General features: G+C 29.8%; 1 protein-coding gene across 1 annotated transcript in view; it reads right to left on the bottom strand.

The window, feature by feature from the left end:
- Positions 1–358: 358 nt before the first annotated feature.
- The window catches only part of LOC111038866 (neuropeptide SIFamide receptor-like), a 51,937-nt gene continuing 30,092 nt past the window's right edge, over positions 359–22,203 (bottom strand). The window contains exons 3-4 of the mRNA XM_022322129.1: positions 5,213–5,463; positions 359–1,515 (exon numbers count right to left, since the gene is read on the bottom strand). Of these exons, the coding sequence (XP_022177821.1) occupies positions 661–1,515; positions 5,213–5,463 (1,106 nt within the window). The 3' untranslated portion in view covers positions 359–660. The remainder of the gene's footprint in view (positions 1,516–5,212; positions 5,464–22,203) is intronic.

Below are 22,203 nucleotides of genomic sequence, written 5' to 3' on the forward strand. Positions count from 1 at the left end.
TCCATTTAAGTACCACGCGATGATCAAATATTTATTTAGCGCGTGTGTGTTCGACAGCGATGGCGTGACGGTTCCGTATGTTTGAGAAACAAAAAATTACCTTAACCCGTACCTTAATCTACGACGTAGGTGTGCGCAAGGGGTATGCAGGGCATGCATTTGCATACCTTGTGGGTTAGCAAAATACAATTTTGTTTATGGGCATATGGCCAGGGTCCCACTTAACTCATTTCAAAAACAAAATTATATTCAAGTACGATTGATGTACAAAGCTTAATTATAATATGACGAAATGTATCAAATTATACATACTTTTCAATAAACACTTCTTAAGAAAAATATGATTTTATTTTTGGATATAAAAAAAATGTTGAAGAACCTATCATTTTAATTTTTTGAATACCAAGCATATTATTAACAATAATATAGGTTATATTATATATTTGTATGACCACTTATTCAGGAGAACTTTTTATCCTCAAGTTTGCGCACGTCTATGGTCCAGAATAACACATTACTATAATATTATATACACAAAATAGTATAATTATATAGGTTATAAATTGTACAGTCTACGAGTCCTATGTATGTACACATTATCTGCGGCGTATACAGTCCGGCGGCTGCATGCGGGTGTGCGGGTATTGTGGGTGTCGGAGGTCACACAAACGAATTTTCGCATTTCGTCAGACAGAACTGCACCACGGAACCGGCAGACCCTTCGGCGACGTGCGTCTCTCTGACCGACGACGACTTGACGAGTCGGTGGGTGGGTGGCTGCAGCTGCTGAGTGGTGAAACGCTGCTGCTGCTGTTGCTGCTGCTGCTGCTGCTGCTGAGCAAGTCGCTGCTGAACGGGTCGCTGCTGAACGGGTCGCCGCTGCTGAGCCGTATGCTGCTGGAGCTGAGACCGCGCGGCGTGCACGTATATGGCGCCAATGGTCTTGCGGTTGCGGTCGCAACGGCCGTTATCGTTGTTGTTGTTGTTGTTGTTGTTATTGCGCTTAAACGCAGCAGTGGTGCCGGCTCGGCCACCGCGCAGGTACCTCACCGAGTTGCTGTAGTCGAACGCTTGGCAAATTTTGCCTGACAACAAGGCCCGGTAACCGTCCCGGAACCGGTGGTTAAAGATGGCGTAAAGCAGCGGGTTGATGGACGAATTGGCGGCGCCCAGCCACTGCGCGACCGGCAACGAGGCGACCGTATAGCTCTCCACAATCGGCGGTAGCGGCCAGAACTTGATCAGCGAGAACGCCACGTACAGTGGTAGCCACGACACCGCGAACAGCACCACCACGTACATGATCATGGTGATCACCTTCATCTTGGACCGCTGCACCATGTTGGCGCCGTTGTGCATCGGCTCACCGGGCACCTTGCGCCTGCTCACCTTCTGCCAGATGAACATGTAGCACACGGCGATCACCGTCAGCGGCAGCACGTAGCACAGCAACAGGTTTGCCAGCACGAAGTACAGGTTGCCGCTTTCCACGGTCGGCCACGATTCCAGGCAAATCTGCAAAAATCCAAGCACGTTAATATTATTATTATACCACAGTGCTATTATTATTATTATCGGAGGAGGAAGATGCGAGGTGGTGCAAAAAATGTTAAAAAATACTCTATCTTCAAAGTTAGTTAAGTTTTAGCAAGTTTTCAGAGTCAAACTACAGTTCAATATATTATGGTTAAGAGGATTCACGTCATGTTGTCTCAGTATTACATACATAAGTACCAAAGTATGTAATTTTACCCGTTTTTTTTTAATTTTAAATTCAAATGCTCATCAAAAATTAATGTTATATCACAGTAAATTTAAGTAGAAAAGCTTACGGTGAATCATTTATTAAAATGCCTAATATCAATTGTGAAAAAAATCTTATACACTTCTAACTAAAAAATAATTTGCAAAATTTGAACTTAAAACAAATATAAAATATAATCGAGTTCAGGTATCCTTAATTTAAGCATCTTATCAACCTTGCATAAAGTTTTCAAGCTTTTTACTTAAGTTAACTTCTTAAGATCAACTAGTTGTGTTAAAGAATACTAAATAAACAATTATTTTTAAAACTTTGATTTATATGTTAAAATCGATAGTGTTTAAATTTGATCGTGAATTTTTTGTATCACGTATTGAACATTTGAATTTGGTTTAATTGGCATTTTAAAGTGGCATAATTTTATATTATTCTGCATCTGAAGGCAATGGCCAATGTTTTAATATATCAAATATACATACTATCATCGATCCGAATAATATAAAAACGATTGTCACGCAAAGTTCATTAAATTAATAATATATCTAATGTATAACAAAGTAAGGCTATATAAGCAGAAGTTAAATTATTTATATAATGGGATCGAAGAAAGTAACATAGTTTAGAGCTAATGGCTATTCAATTGTAGATATTATTAAAGTTTGCATAATAAATGATATAGCGTATTACATAAAACAATTTGTAATAATATTATGAAAATTTAATATAACACACTTTACTGAAAGTCTTGTATTCAACCGCTTATGTTGTAGATATTCTGCCCATAGTAAAATTATACTTCAAATTAGGGTTAATCTAAATATAAATTTATTCCAAGATTATGTACACTGTATTATTTAATATGTGAAATTGTATATAAAAAACAATAGTTATAACAAATATTGGTTTTTAATTAGAGCATGAAAAAATCTTGCCATATGCATGCAAATAATAACAATATGGTCTATAATAAAATATAGATCTAGAGGGAATATAAAATAATAAATTATTTGAAACTGTTGATTTTTAATATTTTTTAAGCTTGTAAGAATATTATAAGATAATAATATTATGTATTGTGACATTACTTTATTATATTAAACTACACAATATTGTTCAAATGTAAAATATGATGAAACGTATAACTTTTTTAAAAATTAATTTCATAATGCATATATTTTGTACAGCGGGTCTATAGAAGTTACGAAAATCAAAATTAAGGTGCGTATAATTGAATCGTAATTTTTGGTAATTATTACAGAAAGTAATGAAAATGTTATAAATCATCTTGTGATTCATATTATTTGAAAGTCGGCAGTGGCCAGAAACACGAACGTCGAACGTGAAACACGCAATCCACGAAAATCGTACGTAAAATATACGTAATTAAGAACGTTTTATTATTTATTCTCTTGGCCGTATTATTATTATATTATGACCTATTTTTAATAGCGGAAATATATTTTTGCTTCTGAACTACAATCATTACTATCGGCACTTTTAAGCCGCAGTAAATATCGTATTTTTTTAACTATAAATTATTATTTATACATGTACTTTCTATATAATATCGACCGCAAACGGTTACTCGACTTAATTACTTTTTCACTGATTCTTGGAGGTTATGCAAATTGACGCAAAACAATGCGGCTCTTGAATATTGATAAATTTCTCATTAAATCTGTGCAAATATCTGTAATATTTGTGCACATTACAAATAACTCACAGAGTAACTCGAATCACTTGAAAACATTAAACGAATTTTGATTTAATTCATCTTAAAGTGTAATTATGTCGATTAATTATAACCGTTGTGTACGTGCTGAAACTTAAGTTCAATAATCTAAATATTGTTTAGTGGTATAGTAATTGTATGCAGTAGTGTCTTAAGAAAAAAATTTAACAACCTAAATGCATCAACAAAATTACCAAAAAATGTAATATAATTATATAGTTATTGAGATTTATTTTATTACAATAAAAAATATTTCTAATTTTTTAAATACACGTGTTTAGAGTGATTACTCTAGTATTAATGTATTACAAACATTGCTCAAGACAATTTATATTAATTTATGGTGAATAATAACAAACGGGATGAAATAATTCTATTGTATTCGAATTTAATCATAATACATCATAAACCATATTCTGAAAATGACTGTAGTCTGAAACTGGTGATTTTGTTTTTAAGCTATAAATATATATTCTAAAAGTGCTGATACTGCGGTAGTCAGATGGTCCTACCAGAAAAGGTGTCTTGATTTGAAAGTAATAATAAATCACTGAATTCGAAAAAGTTTCTCAGCCGAACTAAATTTTTAAAAATGGTCAATATATTTTACGAAGAAAAAAAAATTGGAAGGAAATTAATAGAAAGTACGTCTTTAATAATACGGACAGTTTATTTGTTTATGTCCAATTTATAAAACGTTTTAAGATTTTTATTCTCATCGCGTAGATTGTACAATTTGATTCACGCTCTGAGTAAACTCAACTAGTTTTAGGTTTTTTTTTAAAATTTATTTTCATAATTATTTGGATTTTTATTATTTTGTAAGCTTTTTTTATTTAATGAATTGTCCGTTTTCGTTTATTTACATACAAGTGGATAATTTTTTTGGGTGAAAAACAATAATTATATTAAAGTGTCAGCTTATGTACTCTGTGTTATAAGTGTTCATACCTACCCATTCCTTAAGTTAAAGTATTTACTTCCCAGCGAAATATATTTATTAGGTGTGATATAAACAATAACAAATAAAGGCATTACGTAAGGCTGTAGAAATGTGTCGGTGAGATTATTAACGCAAAGCACAGAGCGAGATGTATAACAGTAGCTGTACCGGTCAGTACAAAAGAGATCCTGGATGCACCACTGCAGGGTATGTATAAATTACGTTATAATATTTAAAAATATTAATGTACCAGTAAATATGTGATACCGCGTATAACAGTCGTCAGTCATGATTGTACGTATTAAGATTTTAATAGCAACACGCTCTAGCAGTGCAATATTACTACACTGAAAGTTTATGAAATATGTGTCATATTAATGAAATAATATAAAACATCTAAACTATATTAATACGTAGATATGATGAAGAATAAATACATATATATATAATATATTGTTCATATTAGATACATAGCAGGTGAATAATATTTGCAAATCCAAAAATAGTTTAATATTTTGATGATAATACCGACGACGGCCAAAGCGAACTCTTTATAAGAAATAATTGTTTCAAAAAGTATATCACGGTATTATTTTTACTTTCAATAAGATAAGAGAGTAACACATTATTTTAAATTTTTCTATACTAGAGTCCGATAGATAGTGAAATCGTCACTTGTTCTTTTATTTCCGCTATAATGGCGTATGCTTTAAAATAAATAAAAACCAAGTATGTATACCCACTTGAAAACAAAAAAAGTTTATTCAAATGTAACCTGATTGTCGCTGCCTTCCTCCATAGGCTGCAGATCGAAGTAAATTGCCCACGGCATAGTGATAGTGAGCGAGATGATCCATATGATGGCCACGACCCGCTTACAGACGCCTTTACCCACTGGGCTCATGGGGTAGCAAATGGACAAGCATCTTTCCACGGAGATGGCCATCAACGTGTTTATCGAAGCGTTCACGGACACTCCTTGGAAGTACGGCACGAGTTTGCATATGACCAGTCCCAAACGCCACTCTGCAAAACCACACGTGATAAAATAGCTTGATTACGATACATAATATTAGTACATTTCATTTTATTGATACATCGTCACATGTTATTTAAGTACTTCCACTCAATTTAGGAAAATGGCATCATCTTTATGGGTGGTGTTTTTGTGACTAGCATTATAATGCTTCACTATATTTTACAAAACTATTAAAAAAATCTTTCCTAAATTTAAAAATAAATAAATACATTTTTCGAGGCTAATATTCTTTTTCTCTTTTCTTTATATTTTCTGTGTCACTATAATATAATATTATTTAGAAATATTACGAAAATAGTACAATTATTACAAGGGCATGTATAATAGGTATTGAATTAATATACATTTTCATTTCTAATTTGCTGTTTGAACTTGCAAAGGTGAATAACACCTATATATTATATATAATTATTTACAACCTCTATAATATATTTAAATTACAAACGTATTCCAACCAACCGTCCTCCCCCCACACAGCACCAAGCTAATGACCTTAGTAGTTGAAGCCTTAATAAAAAAATTTAACTATAGAAATTAAAACTACAGAAATATGAATTTCATAATTGCATAACTGGTGTTATATTATACGTGGCTGTCATAAGAACAATCGCTTTCTATTTAATAATTTTAACGAGTATGACTCTGGTTTGGAAAACTGCACGTGAGCTTTACCGAGATTTTTTTCACTACAAACAACACGTCATCAATATACCGAAATGCAATTTCAATATGTGTACGCTCGAGTGTGTTGAGAGAGTACACATCGCAATCGATATTTGTATTCCACACACGTTCAAGACAAATTTACAGTTTGTGCACTGCATTTTTATGCCCTTAACCTTGACATGAAAAAAGAGACTTTATTATGAGAATAGAATGCGCTTTCATTCGCGAAATTAGAAATTTCAATTTTCTTCTTCTCTTGCATCGCTAAACGAAGCGTTTCAAGTTGTAGACTAAAATTCTTTACCTTTTTTTACTTGTGTCTCTCAACAAATGACAATATGTTTGTTTTTAATTTTGTTGTTTTCTAACATCCATAATAATGTACTATATTTAAAATACGTATTAATTTTAAACCAATATTGTTAAAACAGTATTAAAAAATTTTGTTCAANTAATATGCACACTAGCCGTACGATTGCGCTCGTTCGTTATCGGGTATTCAACGCACGGACGTAGCTAAATTGCCTATACAAGGCGCCGTCTTGTTTCGCCGAATGAGCGAGCCTCTGGGCTAACGTAACAGTATAATATTATTATTATTATTTGTATTATTTTTCGGATAGTAGTTCATCAATAATGATAAATAGGTCATACCTAGTTAGAAAATGTCAGATTTTCTCGTTTTTATATGACACATCTGCTGATGTAAATATTGTATTTTTCTAATATTAATTATTAAGGGACTCACAACCGTGATGACGAATATAATACCGCTTAATATGATATTTTACGACTTACGTACCACAACAAAAATATATTGTCATTATTATACTTATTCCGAAAGCGGGCAGGAACACGAAAAAGTAGGCGTAAGCCCGACCCACGAAATGTTATACGATATATTATTACAATATATCGCTGTATTATATAATTCCCCCTGACCGGAAAAGATTATTTTGTACTCGGTAAACGAAAAAACGTCATCACGCAATGCCGCAAAATACATATAATAATAATAATAATAATAATAACGGTGTCTAACGGTTCACCCCCCCCCCCCCTTTAGTATTTTTTCAGTTTACGTAATTACGTAAAAATGTATGATAAAAATGATAACAATTTAAAAAAAAAATTAATAGTACTAATAAAAATAAATACAAAATTAAATTAAGGATATTATACACTAGTTTCTGTAGGCAATAAAAACTGTATTCGATGTAAATTAACTATTGGAAAGCAGTCACTGGCTTGATTATCAACATGTACCCATAAATTGCTGTACTGGGAGCTATCTAAACGTCCTAAACTATGGTAGTGTTATTAATAGCCTGAGGAGGTTTTTTTTAAAAAAAAAAGAAGATATATTAAAGTTATAATAAATTATGTGAGTTTGCATTATACGCAGGTATATAATTATTTTATATAAGTTGTATGAAAAAAAAAAAATATGAGGAATTCAACATTATTATAAATGTTGATCATTCACACACGACGAGTTTATTATTATATATAATTTATATTGTTAAATCAGGGGTTCCGAAATTTTTTTTCAGCCGTGGCAATTTATTATTAGTTATTACAAATCGTCTCACACATTGCATAGACATTGACCGTTCACCAAAAATAAGAGCTATAGGACCGGTAAAAAGTTTAAGTTTTCGGGGCTCATTAGTGGTTGGGAAACACTGCGTTTTATTAGATCGTTAACGTGTTAAAATAATAATAGACAACAATTTATGGGCAAGTGCATATAGTGTTCGATGATTCGCATTCGCATCGTGGTCGATAGTGAAGTGAGTATAATAATTATAATAATAATAATAGTAATAATATGTATAAAATATATAGTCACGGGTGGCATTAGTCTTGCTTCCAACCCCCGAGAAGAGGGATGAACTGAACTTTCGGATAAAGTTTGCGTTTCCGATTGCTTTTATTGTGTTCTCGTTTTTGAAGTTAGTGCTCCGTGCCACATACTACAACTATATATACACCATAATGTAATAATAATAATAATAATAATAATAATAATAATATNTATCAATGTATAATATATATATGTATATCATTTTTATATGTAAGCCCCCCCCCCACCATTGAAAATAGCTGTGTACGCCACTGTTACTATTATTCTTACAAACGCGAATAATATTATTATAACGTCGAAAATAACGACTGGAATCGTACATTATTATAATGATGCGTAGACCTTAAAATGCAATTATTTTTTCTAAATTCTAACAATTTTTGCACTATACAAACTGCTTTTCTTATTTACGGACGAAGTGAAAAGCAAGTGTGACGAGTGGGTTGGACTAAAACATAATTCACTCAAGGTACCTACGTAATAACATTAACGTCGATCTGGTTTGGCGAACGATGTACTAAACATAGGAAATAATATAGCACCAAGTGTCCGTTACGCTGGTCATCTAATAAAGGTAACTTACACTGATATAATATAAATAACAATTATGTAAGATACTAATATTTTAATATCATATCACGAGTGTGTTTACGAATCAAATATTAATTTGTTTATTTATTTAATTATGCTTTCTTACTACAAATAATAATTAATGGGCTTCGTTGAGGAAAAACTCGTGTCGGGGAGACTCCTAGATCAGGGTATTAAATATCGCTACGTGCAAAATACTTCATATTATAAATAATCAAAAATAAATTACATACAATTTCATAATGATACATAAAATAATTCTTCTAGATAAACAAACAACAGTTTTTAAATAAATACTGAAAGCATTGAAAATGTGTATTTATAGAACGACTGAAATAAAATAAAATACTTAATGTTCGTCAAAACCGTAAAAAATTCATATAAATAATAATAATATTGTTTTATAACTCATAGCAGTGTATCGTTAACGTTATATTATACCGTTTTCCACAGATTTTGTTTTTTTATATAATATGGTATAAATATAGGTGTTGTGTTTCCGAATCGAATGAAAGTCAATGTAATAATATTATGTACAATTTAGTGCGTTTCCCAACAACAACTAAAAACTTATTGAAAAGCATTTCTCGAATAGAGCGGAAACGTCCATTTTCATTGTACTTAATACATTTAACCCATATAGAATGTTAATACATCACAAAAAGTACATATGTTTTACCTAGCCATTTTTTATGAAGAACACGCTGTGGGAAACGATTTTTTTATATCATCAAATTATGCACAATTTTGATAATTTATATTTTATGAACAACGGTTATCCCGATCTTTTACGATACATATAATTGTTGCATCTTAGAAAATATAATATAACGAAATATAAGATTATAATATTGAGTCCCTGTTTACACAAACATACTGTGCTGCTTAGTCATAAATCATCAGATTTAAACATATTTTTAATAAAATATTTATCTTGCTTTTATCACATTTTATCATAAAGCATAATCATTTTAATTGCATACAATGAGAGATTAAGCTTGTTTGAGTTTTATGTATTTGGCACAAATTTGAGTACAACATCAGTGATGAAGTTGTTGACTATCAGTGTCGTTCTAGATGATTTTTTAAAATTCTTAAAATCATCTTCAAGCAGGTAAATAAGTAATATATATGACAGTATTATGTACTATTTTACAGTTAAGTTGCATTAATATAAAAAAGTATATACAACAGTACTCAACATATTTTTATAATACAATCGTTTTCTTTAGTTCTTAATATTAATATTATTTTATTTGTAATTCACTTTATTAGAAAACTACTGTTGAATACAAATATTATAATATTTTCTGTTTAAATACCAGTAGGACAAGTTAATAATTTCGAACATTGTCGTGTAATCGCAAAAGAGTCACTTATGTGATAAAAAACATGGTTCGTGTTCATGTTCATTGTTTTCACTGCAATTAAATATAAATAAAACCATATGAGCTATAGAAAAGATAAAAGGTGGTGAAAAAAAATACAAATAGTTTAGTCATATTGTGGTTCACAATATCGAAAAAAATATCTTTAGAACACTAGCATTTGTGATCAGTACCATATAATATTATAGTATGCTGCTATAAATGTTTTTGTTATAACTTTGAACGGTACCTATATTAGAAATAAACCATCATAACCCAAAATGTGGTGTTAAATATAAAATTTAACTATTGAGTATTGATCATAAGCCACAATTTCAAGAAACTGAAAATACCAAACAACAACACCGTTAAAAACCAAACATTTTCAAAAAGAACCAGCGATCATAATTATACACCTGATGCTTTATTATACACCAAAAAATATATTATTATTCTGTAGTCCACCTGTTGTGGCATCTGAACGAAATCAATTTATCTTTCATCATTCTTAACTTAATAGCAGATTTGAAATTTTTATTTATACTATAATCGTTTTCGACGATTCGTACGTCTGTTTTATATAAAAATTATTATACTTATAGTAAATTATAACTGAATCACATACAATATGATTCATCAACAATTTGACCATAATTGTTTTCCTTTAAAGCGGGACACCTTTAAGTTTTAATAGGAAAATCATTATAATTTCGCGTAAAATTACGACACTAGAAATATAGTGAAACGCGCAGTGGGTTTTAGTTTAAAAAAAAATCATTATTTTTTTAAATAAAAAATGAAAACAGTGAACTTACATAATATATTAATAGTAACAATAATAATAATAATTTAGTAATAAAGTAAATTGTTCTGCTGGTTTTCTATATTTTCCGGATCCGCAAATTAACGGAACAAGGCGGCGGAACAACTGAGATGATAAATTAATAAATAATAATATATATATGTGTAGTGGTGTGTTCCATTTATTGGCGATTCTCGTAGAAGACGCAGTGGCAGCGATAAGTGAAAACTAGCTGTAGATACAATTAGGTACTTTTTCAATCCCTCTAATTAGACTGATCAATGAAATGTTGTCATATTTTTGAATTGGTCGGACATGATTCCACTTCGAGTGATTTCTGGCGCAAGTACCTATATTATAATATCTATTATACACGGCCGTGTAATAATATTTAGTGTGTGGTTATAAATATGAATATATGTTTTATACAAAACGGATGCAGGGGGTGGTAGTGCACGAGAATAAGCACTCCGAGTCACCCCGCACAACTTGATATATTTTCATGGGTTTTGAGTTTACCGCGATGACCCATATTCTCGACGGCACCTTAGTGAATTTGCGAAACACGCCTAAATATAAATCTCACCGCTCACAAATACGCTGTTGTATAGCGTGCGATTACACCACGCGCGAGTTACAATCACTTCGGTGGTGTTCAATAAATTATTATATGATATCATTGCACTTAAAGGTAAAATAATAAGCGTTTTACAAAATTACCATCGACATAAAGTATACCCCACGTTGTAGGCACTGTATTATTATTATAGATCACAGAATTTTTTCTTTTGATAACTTGTCTGATTCTGTTGGAAACGGTTCTTCTTCTTAGTCGGGTGGCTTTACCACTTTTATTTTTAACCGGTTACGATTCTGGGTATTTTCATGTGTTTCTTACATCAAGGTGACCATCAGTAAGTAATAATGAATAACGATAAAATATTAATTAACGATCTTACGTCGTGTTAGAAAAATACACTGCGTCGATCTTTACCCAAGTGTAGTGGAAATCGATATATTTCTAGGACAAACTATAACATTTTTTTACTATATGTTTATGGTTATTTCCATATAGGATGGCGTTGGAACACTAAAATACATATAACCATATTATATTTTAACGATCGATTAACCCGGCACCTTTTCCGTTATAACCGAATGAATTTATATTTTTACTAAAATACATCGTAGTAGCCATTATTGTATTGATCGTCAATAATTAACCAAATTAAGAGCGAATAATTATGACACGTTAATTATTATAATACATGAAAAACAGCCATAAAACGCCGCAGCGTCATTTTCTTAGACATTGTAGAAGAACTAAGATAATAAGTGTTGTTCAAGTAGGTACTTAGTTATCATCGTATATAACTACATGTCTACATATTATATTGAAATATTAAAGTAATATATTACTATATTACTCTTAGTCCTATTAAGAACGTTTTATGTTATACTATAAGCAAATCCATTTTCACGACGAGAATAATAATATCTCGTAAATAGGTTTTCCACTCGGGGGTTAATATTTATCGTTCTACTTGTTTGACAATCGTTGAAAAGCTCGCACGACATATTATATTCAAACCACATAATAATATTCCTTATTCATACACAAATGTTAATGGTAAAAGCATTTTAAATTGTTTGTACGTTAATCGTTTTTAATAACAAATCGAGACGATTCTGAAATGTCATTAATAAAGAATTTGTTTTTCAACCATCAATTGGTACTGACTACAAATATTGTAAATACAGTTTCACACTATATTCACTCAAAATTTCAGTGACAAAAAATTATATTTGTTTCATCATAAATGGTTTTGTATTTGGCATGAATAAGATATGTGATTTATATGTAAATACATTTTTTCATTGGATAAACTAATTTTGGAAATGTATTCATCCGTTTCACAAGATTTTTAATAAAATTAGTTAGATTTTATTTTACATATGTTAACATAACTTGTCATAAATACATATTTTTACGAATTTTTAGTATCTAATTTTGTCTCTTATATTTAGATAATTTTAAAATTTTAACGAGTTTTTTTAGAGTTCCAGAGTGATTGTCGATTGAAATCTTATAATAAGTAAGCCAATACTTACTTGTGTATAATAAAATCGTCGGTTTGGCAGTGTCGACAGGACATATTTTTGACGTTGCTATACGTATAAAATATATCATCATAGGATTAGCGATCCTTCGAATTTTAAAATTTGAAAATTCATGTTGTCATAAATTGCAATTAGAGTAGTTGGAGAGTAATTGGATAAATAATCATTTTTTTAGTTACATTTTATTATATTAGGTATTTATCATTATTATTATTATTTTTTGATAATACATATAAATCCGAGTCCTAGTGATTAATATTATTATTTCATAAAGTGTTGATTACCCTACATAATATTATAAAACATCATTTGTATTACATCTTATAAAAACAAAACGTAAACTATTATTATTATAATGATAGTCAATATAATCGTCATTTTCGTACAGTAATGTAATGTACCTATTTCCAATTTTGTATTTATATTGTGTTACTCTCAACCAATTGATATCTTAAAAAATCTTAAATCTTAAAGATTATATTATAAATAAATTTGAAATGAAAATTTCAGTTTTGATAAATGTTGAGTGATAAATGTAGACCGAGAAATTTATTTTAATGGTTAACCAAAATGTTAAGAACTTAGATGGTTTAAAAACTTCTTTTTTCTCAGTAAAAGTCTACATGGCGAAATATCAAAATAGTCCAACAAAATGCATGACATCATAGTAATATATTATTATACTTAAATTTTACAATGAATACATTTGTATCGATTATTTATTTTTATTCATTCCATATGAGTAGGTAACTGTTGAGGATGATACAATTACGATGTTAATTAATGACCTGCATATTGTGTAGTTTCTTATTTAACTAGATAAAATGTTATTAAGTTTCATTAACAAAAGCTAAAATACTATTTTAAGTCGTTAAAATTTGTAGTAAATGAATATACAATCTAAATACTACATTAACACAAATTTGTACTACAACAACTATTTTTTCTTAAACTAGTTAAACTAACAGCGAACATAATAATAACAGTTATTCATGAAAACTACATTTACCGGAATCCATTAATTATTTTAACGGTCTCGTGTCACTGTTTTGTACGTGACTAACACCTTACCAACTATAAGTTCCGTGTACCACACAAAAATTATTTAGTTCTAATTAATGAAGTTTCTATTTAGGAGTGAACAAATAAAAAGTATATTGTAAATTTGAAAATATACAGCAACAAGTCTACTTCTACAGTAAAATGAATGCAACATAATTATTATACACTATTATTGTGCTAAAATAATATAATGTAATGAATTGAAAGTTTTTAATTTTTGAAGATAATTACTATTATTACTGAATCTGAATATAATATGAAGACTTATGCATAATAATGATACTATACCATCTGTCATGAATATTTTTGAAAAACATACATTTTAAACGGAACAAATTATTAATTTAATTTAAATTTAAACTTAAATCATTGTTGAACTACAATACTATTTTTACATGTATTAGTCAAAAAAAAAATGTATTCGGTAACGGTTATGAACTTATGAAAATAACTTAATAAGCACATAACAAAATGAGATAATATGCGCAATACACGTCATAATATATATTATACAGGAAAATGATGTACGTGCATGGTTCGGTCAAAAGAAAAGATTTAGTTAAATTACAACGGAGGGGCCCAAGGAATGGAATGTATATTCATATAGCTTAAAATATCACGTCATTCCAACGGGCAAATAAATTCGAGTAATCGCACTTGCCAATTACAATTTTTTTTATTTTTTTTTTTTGTTCTATTTTATATGTTCATCATAATTATTGAGCATTAGACAGTAATTATATAATATATATGCCTACAACAAAATGGCAATTATCATGATAATAAATCACTTCTGTAAAGCACCGAAAACAAATAATGTATTTAACTAACTTTTTTATCGAATGGAGATGGTTAAGTTATAGATAAAAACTTTATCGATTGAAAAAAATATTTCTTTTTTAGTTTTTATAAATAATTTTAAAATAGCAAAAAATCGTTTCAAAATCACTTGTCAAACGTATATACATTTTTTGGTTGACTTGGAAATTAAGTTAGGATCTCTAAATCTCTACCTATGTGTACGTAGGCTACTTCGAGACTGTTAAAAATGTACACTAGCTCGTTTCATTTAAACGTGAGAAAAATACAATATTAATAATAAACTATTTACGCTCGCATTCCGCCTATAACAGCATCACGTCTCATAAAGTCGAGTTATCTGTGAAGTTTTGTCATTCTCGGCTGTATACTTTATATAATATTATTACTCAATATATAAATATAATATTATACAGAAACGTGTAGCAGTTTTATTTTTCTGTTTATGAATATGACAAGAGTTACCTGAACGTGATATAAAAATATATTAATAAAACATATTATTATCGTATACAGGGTGAAGCAATTATTTAATATAGGCTACCGAACAGGCTCACCAAATTTTTTCTTCAACGATGCAGTTATTCAAAATCTGGTTTTTGGAATTTTTAAGTCAGGTGAACACCAAAGCAGTGTGGAACGGGCGGCCAAGAGGTTGCTTGCAGATTTATTTTTAGTGCATTGGTGTGCTACCGGCTTTAAATATATTTAAAGACCATGTTTTCGAATACTTGGAATATTTTATACTTCTTAAATAGTTTTTGTGGAGATAAAAAAAATTTTTGTTTTTCAAAAGAGAACACTTTTGTAAAACTTTTAGAGAATGATTTTTCTGAAAATGTTGATGTAGGTTAAAATCAAAATTTAAATGATTGGTTCTTGTTTTATTGAGTTACTTCATACTATTATCGCTAATCGATACCACAGTCAATGACATCGGTCACCGTTTTGATCATGATACTCGACCAGGGCGCGATTAGAACATTTGTGTAGAACACATAAGGACTAAAGTGATTGGGGACTGTTTAAGCACTGTATTTGTTTTTTTTTTTGCTTTCAACAATGCGTGCACATATGCAGGACAGCCGAAATATAGGTATAATACGATGTTGTGGTAGACAGAGAGGAGAAGGCTTAATTCCAAATTTGGGGGGATGCCGAATGCTGTCCAAGCCTCCCTAGAACCGCGCTATTTGCTCCCATATAAACGTACAGGTTGAAATCACTATATCAATTAATGATGAATCGAATAGTGAACTGGCGTACTAACGGCAACGCATTTGAACAAGACCCTAGGCAAGCCGAATTAATATAAGTCGTTATACTAGGATGCTCAAATCCACTGAGCTGCACTCGTATGTGGGCAGTAAATAATTATTAAAATCGGGCAGACATTTTGGAAGACAAAACGAAAATTCGTGGGATTAGGTTGTCGGGTAATATATTTCGTAGATCGCCTACAACTGCAGTGATCGGCGCTAGTGTCAAAAAAACGAAGATTTTTGGTCCGTGTACAGCGTAGATATTAGTATAAACGATGCGTCAAACTTCTTCTGATATTATTATGATAAACGTATTTTATTTAACTATTTTGCATTAGTACTCGTACTACAGAAAGTTAATTTTAAAGTTAATTTTTGCCTAAAAATTTACATTTTAAAATGTCATTGTGTATATAAAATATTATAATATAATCTTAAACCTTCAATACCAATGAATAATATTTTTAAGTTACAACAAAATAACTAAAACCATTATTCATGATTTTATTATGCGTTTTCGTTAAAATTTTAATTAAAAATATATCTAAAAAAACCTGTAGCTTTTTATTTTTTAGATTTTTTGGTTACACTATGAACTTACCATCTTTGAGAAACATTGTTTTTCATTTTTAATACTTATCTATAATAATTGAACATTTAAAATTTTTTAACTGCGAAATAATTTGAAAATGTTTGAGATTTCGATAAATTTTGCTAACATAATATTATGAACTTTAAATACTTAAAAAAAAATTGTGCATATGCTTTTTTAATAAGTCTCATTTGTTTAGTTTTTTCCTAAAAATATCAATAACATTTTTTTTTTGAGTCAAAATGCTTGAAAATTTAATATGTATAATAGGTTCCTATTAAGTTTTAAGTAGTCATAATAATGTTTTAAAGCATTATTATAATATTTGCTTGCATGTAATATGTTACAATATTATTAATCATTAATATAAATATAAGTAAAATAGTCTCGACTAAAATTAAATTTTAGACAAAAGTAATTTATGTACATGGGTATAGGTACCACGCAGATGCCGAATCGTATGTTTGTTTATTAATTGGTTAGAGTCAAAAACGAATAAATGAAAAACAGTTGCAGCAATATCAATAGAAATATGTTTTTTTTTTCAAACCAATCGACCAAAACCATGTTGTCTTTTCGTGTCGTGTACGAAAATCGTGACGGAATTTCATGCTCGTGTGTGCCCCGCCGATGCCGTACATAATATTTTGTTTTCTTGTTTTACAATCCGATGTTATCGATACTACACGATTTATTGATAATACCATCAATATTATTATTTTTATCCGGATCGAGGGAATGTTTATAGCTTCTGTAAGTTCTGGTGTGACGACGACAACGACGGTGTCGTAACACGTGGTTTGGAAAACCGGCCAAACTGGCTGCTATAAAACATAAAATCGTATATAACTACAGTCGTATATAATTGAACATAGTCATGTATATTATCGAACATTATTACGACGGGCCTCATTATCTTATTAAGTTATGTAAATTACGTGCTATAGTAAAAGGCTAGACCGAGTCTCCCAAATCGCACTATGACTATGGTCTCAGATAGAAACAATCAAATATACTTACGAATTCCAATAAATTTTCAACGATTTAAAAATGTATTATTATTTACTTTCGTTATTGACAGTATTATACCTAAGTAGTTATATCTAAAATGTCTCATAATATCAAAAAATACTAATGTTTTTGAAAACAATGATTTTACATAATTTAAAGCAGTTTAAAAGAAAATTTTTCTATCACAATTTAAAATTTTTTTTTTATGACATCATGCATTTTAATTTCTTGTTCTCTTATTTGTTGAAGCACTTAGATGCATAATAAATCTGATCCCACGAGGATAAAAATAACAAAAAAATATTGTGGACTTACCCTCAACTTTTTTTTTAAATATCATTAACAACAGCTTGTTATGAATCTTGTATTTTATTTCCAAATTTTTTGACAGAGAAAAAATGTTTTAAAATCATAAGTTGAAAAAAAAATTGTATGTGAACATTTTATGGTGTTTAGAAAATTGCATGTATCGACAGTAATTTTTTTACCGACTCAAAAAACCGAAATATATTTTGCCAAAAACTGGTTAAATTGCTTTCAAATTTGTTGCTGTGACTTAAATTTATGCAAAACAAATATTTAAAATAAAATTGTTCTCACGTTAGATGGATCACCCCGTTTAGTCTCTAATAATTTATTTCAATCTATTATTTCAATATGCTTTCGAATAAATTAGAAATATTATTGAATAATCACGTACTTCAAATTAAAAAGTGTGTGCATATTTTAATGTAGCCAGTCAGTATTATAATCGGTAGGCATCTTTTTATTTTGTATTAAACACTGACGTCGATCGAGAGAACGACGAGAGTGCACTGTTCGAAACAATCACTGTACACTGCTGCAGAAATAGAATACCTGATTGTACCTACCAAGATTGAACCTTCGCATCGTAGCCAATATAATATTATTATTGCTGTAGGAGAAAAATTACGAGCGAGCAAGTAATAATAATAATAATAATAATAATAATAATACAGTTATCATCCCGTCCCGGATCATACCACGGTCTCCGGCTCGAACTCCGGCTCGAACCTATGGTGGGTGCATAAAACTTTCATAATATATCTGCGCGGTCGTCGTGTTCCGGTCAAGTGGAACTCACTTCCGGTGTGTACGCACAGCGCTCGTGGTAATACCAAACGACGGACAGTGCTCACGCGCACGCTCGGTAGCTGCTATCCGAGTCGTTGAATAAAATATGTTCGCTCCTCCAAGAACTCGCATAGAATTATAATAATTTAATATAATTTAATATAATAATATACAATATGATATTCTCTTCTTCTTCTTCTTCTTCTTCTTCTTCTTCTTCTTCTTCTTCTTCTTCTTCTTATTATTATTATTATTATTATTATTATTATTATTATTATTATCATCATCAATGTGTACAAATATTATTGAAGATACTCTCCGCTGTATACTACTATAATACGATTGCATGGGCGGATAGGCCTACCGGGCGACCGGGCATTTCCCGGTGGGCCCCCCTTCGTATTTTGGGAATGGGGCCTTTTTTATGGTTAACGCAATGACACATTAATATTATATAATTACAAAAGAAATTTCAAATTTGAAAAATTTTATTATTTTATATTATAATCTTATATTTTTTAAGTTTTGAACTACAAATTATTAATTAACACTGTGGTTTTGTCAACATTTGAACTTTAAATGCTTATAAACAATAATCATTCCTATGTATCGTTAATATTTTAGGTATAATAAAAACTTATATAGTATATACCTATTACATTTTTATCTTTTTAACCGGACAAATAATTTTTTATTGACATTTGTAGGAAAAAAACTCAAACTAATCAAATACAATTGAAGTGAAAGGTTACCAAACAATTTTGACAAATTTTCTTTTTTTTCCCAATTATTTTAAAAGTACTGGAGGATTTTTAATGTTGACCTACCAAAAGTACTTACTAGATCAAATTTGCTTTTGAAAACATATTCGAATAATAATTCAAATATTTGTCGTAACGATTATTCGAATAACTTATTTGGAAAAACTAGGTATCGAATAATTATTCGTTAGTTTATATTAGTTGCGGCCCATCACTAAGTATATAATATAGGTGCTTATTAATTATTACGATAATTGTAATATAATCATGTATTCATGTAGAATATTAACTAAAAGAAACTATATTTTATAGGTATCTTAGTATAATTTTTACACTTAATAGCAATCAGCAGTATAAAATAAGTAGGGGTTGTCAAATAAATTTTCTAATATTTTTGAAATACAAATTGTGTTTCTTAATGTGTCTATTACATTTATAATTTTCAACATTATTTAAAGTGTAAAAGCCTAAATTAAACACTCAACTTTTATAATTAGATGTACTTAATTGTCAATTGATAATGGAATATAGATGTTGTTATAATATATTTTATAGATTTTCTAGATGTTAATATTGCCAAATATAACAGACAAATCATACACGTCCAATGTTTTGTTTTGATATTGTAGGTAACATAATTAATCTAATACTGTACTTGCGAGCAACTTTTTTTTATGTGGGGCCCCTTTTTAAAATTGCCTGGTAGGCCAAAAATGGCCTATCCGCCCATGTACGATTGTGTGCACGCACGACTAGGTTTTTGCTTAAAGTTTAATTTTAAAATTCCAGACAGCAACACTATTATACACTAGGTACCTGCAACTAGTATCCTATACCACATAACATTATAAAGTCATCGTAAGAGCTATTTTCCCGAAAAGTTTAAATATTAATTACATAATCAACGTTGAGGAATATTCATCACATTGTACGATTCTACGATTATAATAATTTATATGTTTATTGTGTATTAGACACATGCATTTTCAGATTTCATGTACGAAACTGTAAGCTTAACTCTAGTCTAACTCTGAATTTGGATAATTTAATTATACTATGTAATATTTTAACTCGCAAATCTAATAAATTAAAAATCATGTTCAATAATAATGTTATATGATAATTATTCAAAAAATAAAACGCCACTATTACAATATACTTCCATAACATAAATAGTTTTTAAAAATCAGAAATTGAAAAAATGTTGTTGAAAACAAAATTGTTTCCGTGTACTATTTTTTTGTGACACCATTATTGTACTATTATATTATTACGTATAATTATATGGTATCGTCTCCATTACAATACTCGTGCATATATGTATGCTTAGCCCTCTATGCATCTCTTTACAGCCAAAAAACACCCTTCTATTAGTGAACGCGGGACAAAATATTTTCTCGACCAATGATGATGATGAACATTTTTTGTTACGGAAAGTTATATTATATAGGTATACAATATAACTGTACCCACACAAAAGTCCATCCATCTTCTCCACCGATCGAGTTTCGGTACACAGTACACACAACTAAATAATTAGTACGCACGCTCGTACCCATCTCGATATTAGTTGAGAATTTATTTTCGGTACATCTTATATTTTGTTTTATCTTTTTTTCCCGTGCCGGATAATGCAATTCACCAAAAAGAAACTTTGAGCAGCACGCTCGCTTTTGGTTACGTTGTATAAAAGAAAATTGAACTTTTTTTATGATTTGTAATTTTCACCACAAAATAATAATTGAAAACTCTCAACGAAAGCCCGAAAAGACCCGTCCACCTCCCTCCCCCCTTCCCGTGGGATTTCACCACCCGCCAAAAGAAATGGTAGCAAAATTATATACTTTATTATGTATATAATATATTAAATAAAATGTTTAACTACAGAATAGACAGTTATAATGTATTAAGCATTTTCCACAACGATATAACTATGCGTGTACCAACTGTATAATTTCTGACGCCATTATTGGGTATTGTAATCTTATATTCTAGGTAGACGTGTTATTCACATGGCATGAGGAAAGAACACTGTGTCCCTTTGTTAGAGGCTATAGTGAAGAATGAAACAAAACAGGTATATACTATACTTTTAGTATCTCAAGCTTATAATCTGTATACATATATATATATGTATATAAATATAATTTTTAAGTTGATTCTGTTATTGATCATGTAACTTTTGAATGACATGACTGATCGTGGTAAAAGTTATACGAATTAATTCCTCGAGTCTTATAGCGTGTGTAAAGTGTGTATTTGGTCACCATTATAAGTAGCTGAAGGATAGCTCAAACATGGTTCAATCACGGAAATAGAATATTTTTTTTTATATATATTAGAGTTTAAATTGGTTGCATATATGTTATTATAATTTAGATTAATATTTAAAATTAAGTGTTGTTTGTTGGTAATTACTAAGAAATAGGTGAACTGATTTTTCTTGAAAAAAAATTGGAAACGTTGCCTGACAGTAATTATAAGCATGAGAGGATTATGATATTTAGGTTGAAAAATAATTTTTTTTTTGCTGACAAATGATTGCTATATTGGTTACAGCTTACTGATTATAATATGAATATTAAAAATAATTAATAGAAATTGATATTATTTTTGTTTATATGGTTGTCATTGGTTACTCGGTAGATCAGGTAAAAGTATGTATCAAATCGTTTTTTTATGTCCTTGAATAAAGAAATTCATTTTTTAAA

The sequence above is a fragment of the Myzus persicae genome, unplaced genomic scaffold, assembly GCF_001856785.1.
Source record: "Myzus persicae strain clone G006 unplaced genomic scaffold, MPER_G0061.0, whole genome shotgun sequence".
In the NCBI taxonomy this organism is placed as follows: Eukaryota; Metazoa; Arthropoda; class Insecta; order Hemiptera; family Aphididae; genus Myzus; species Myzus persicae.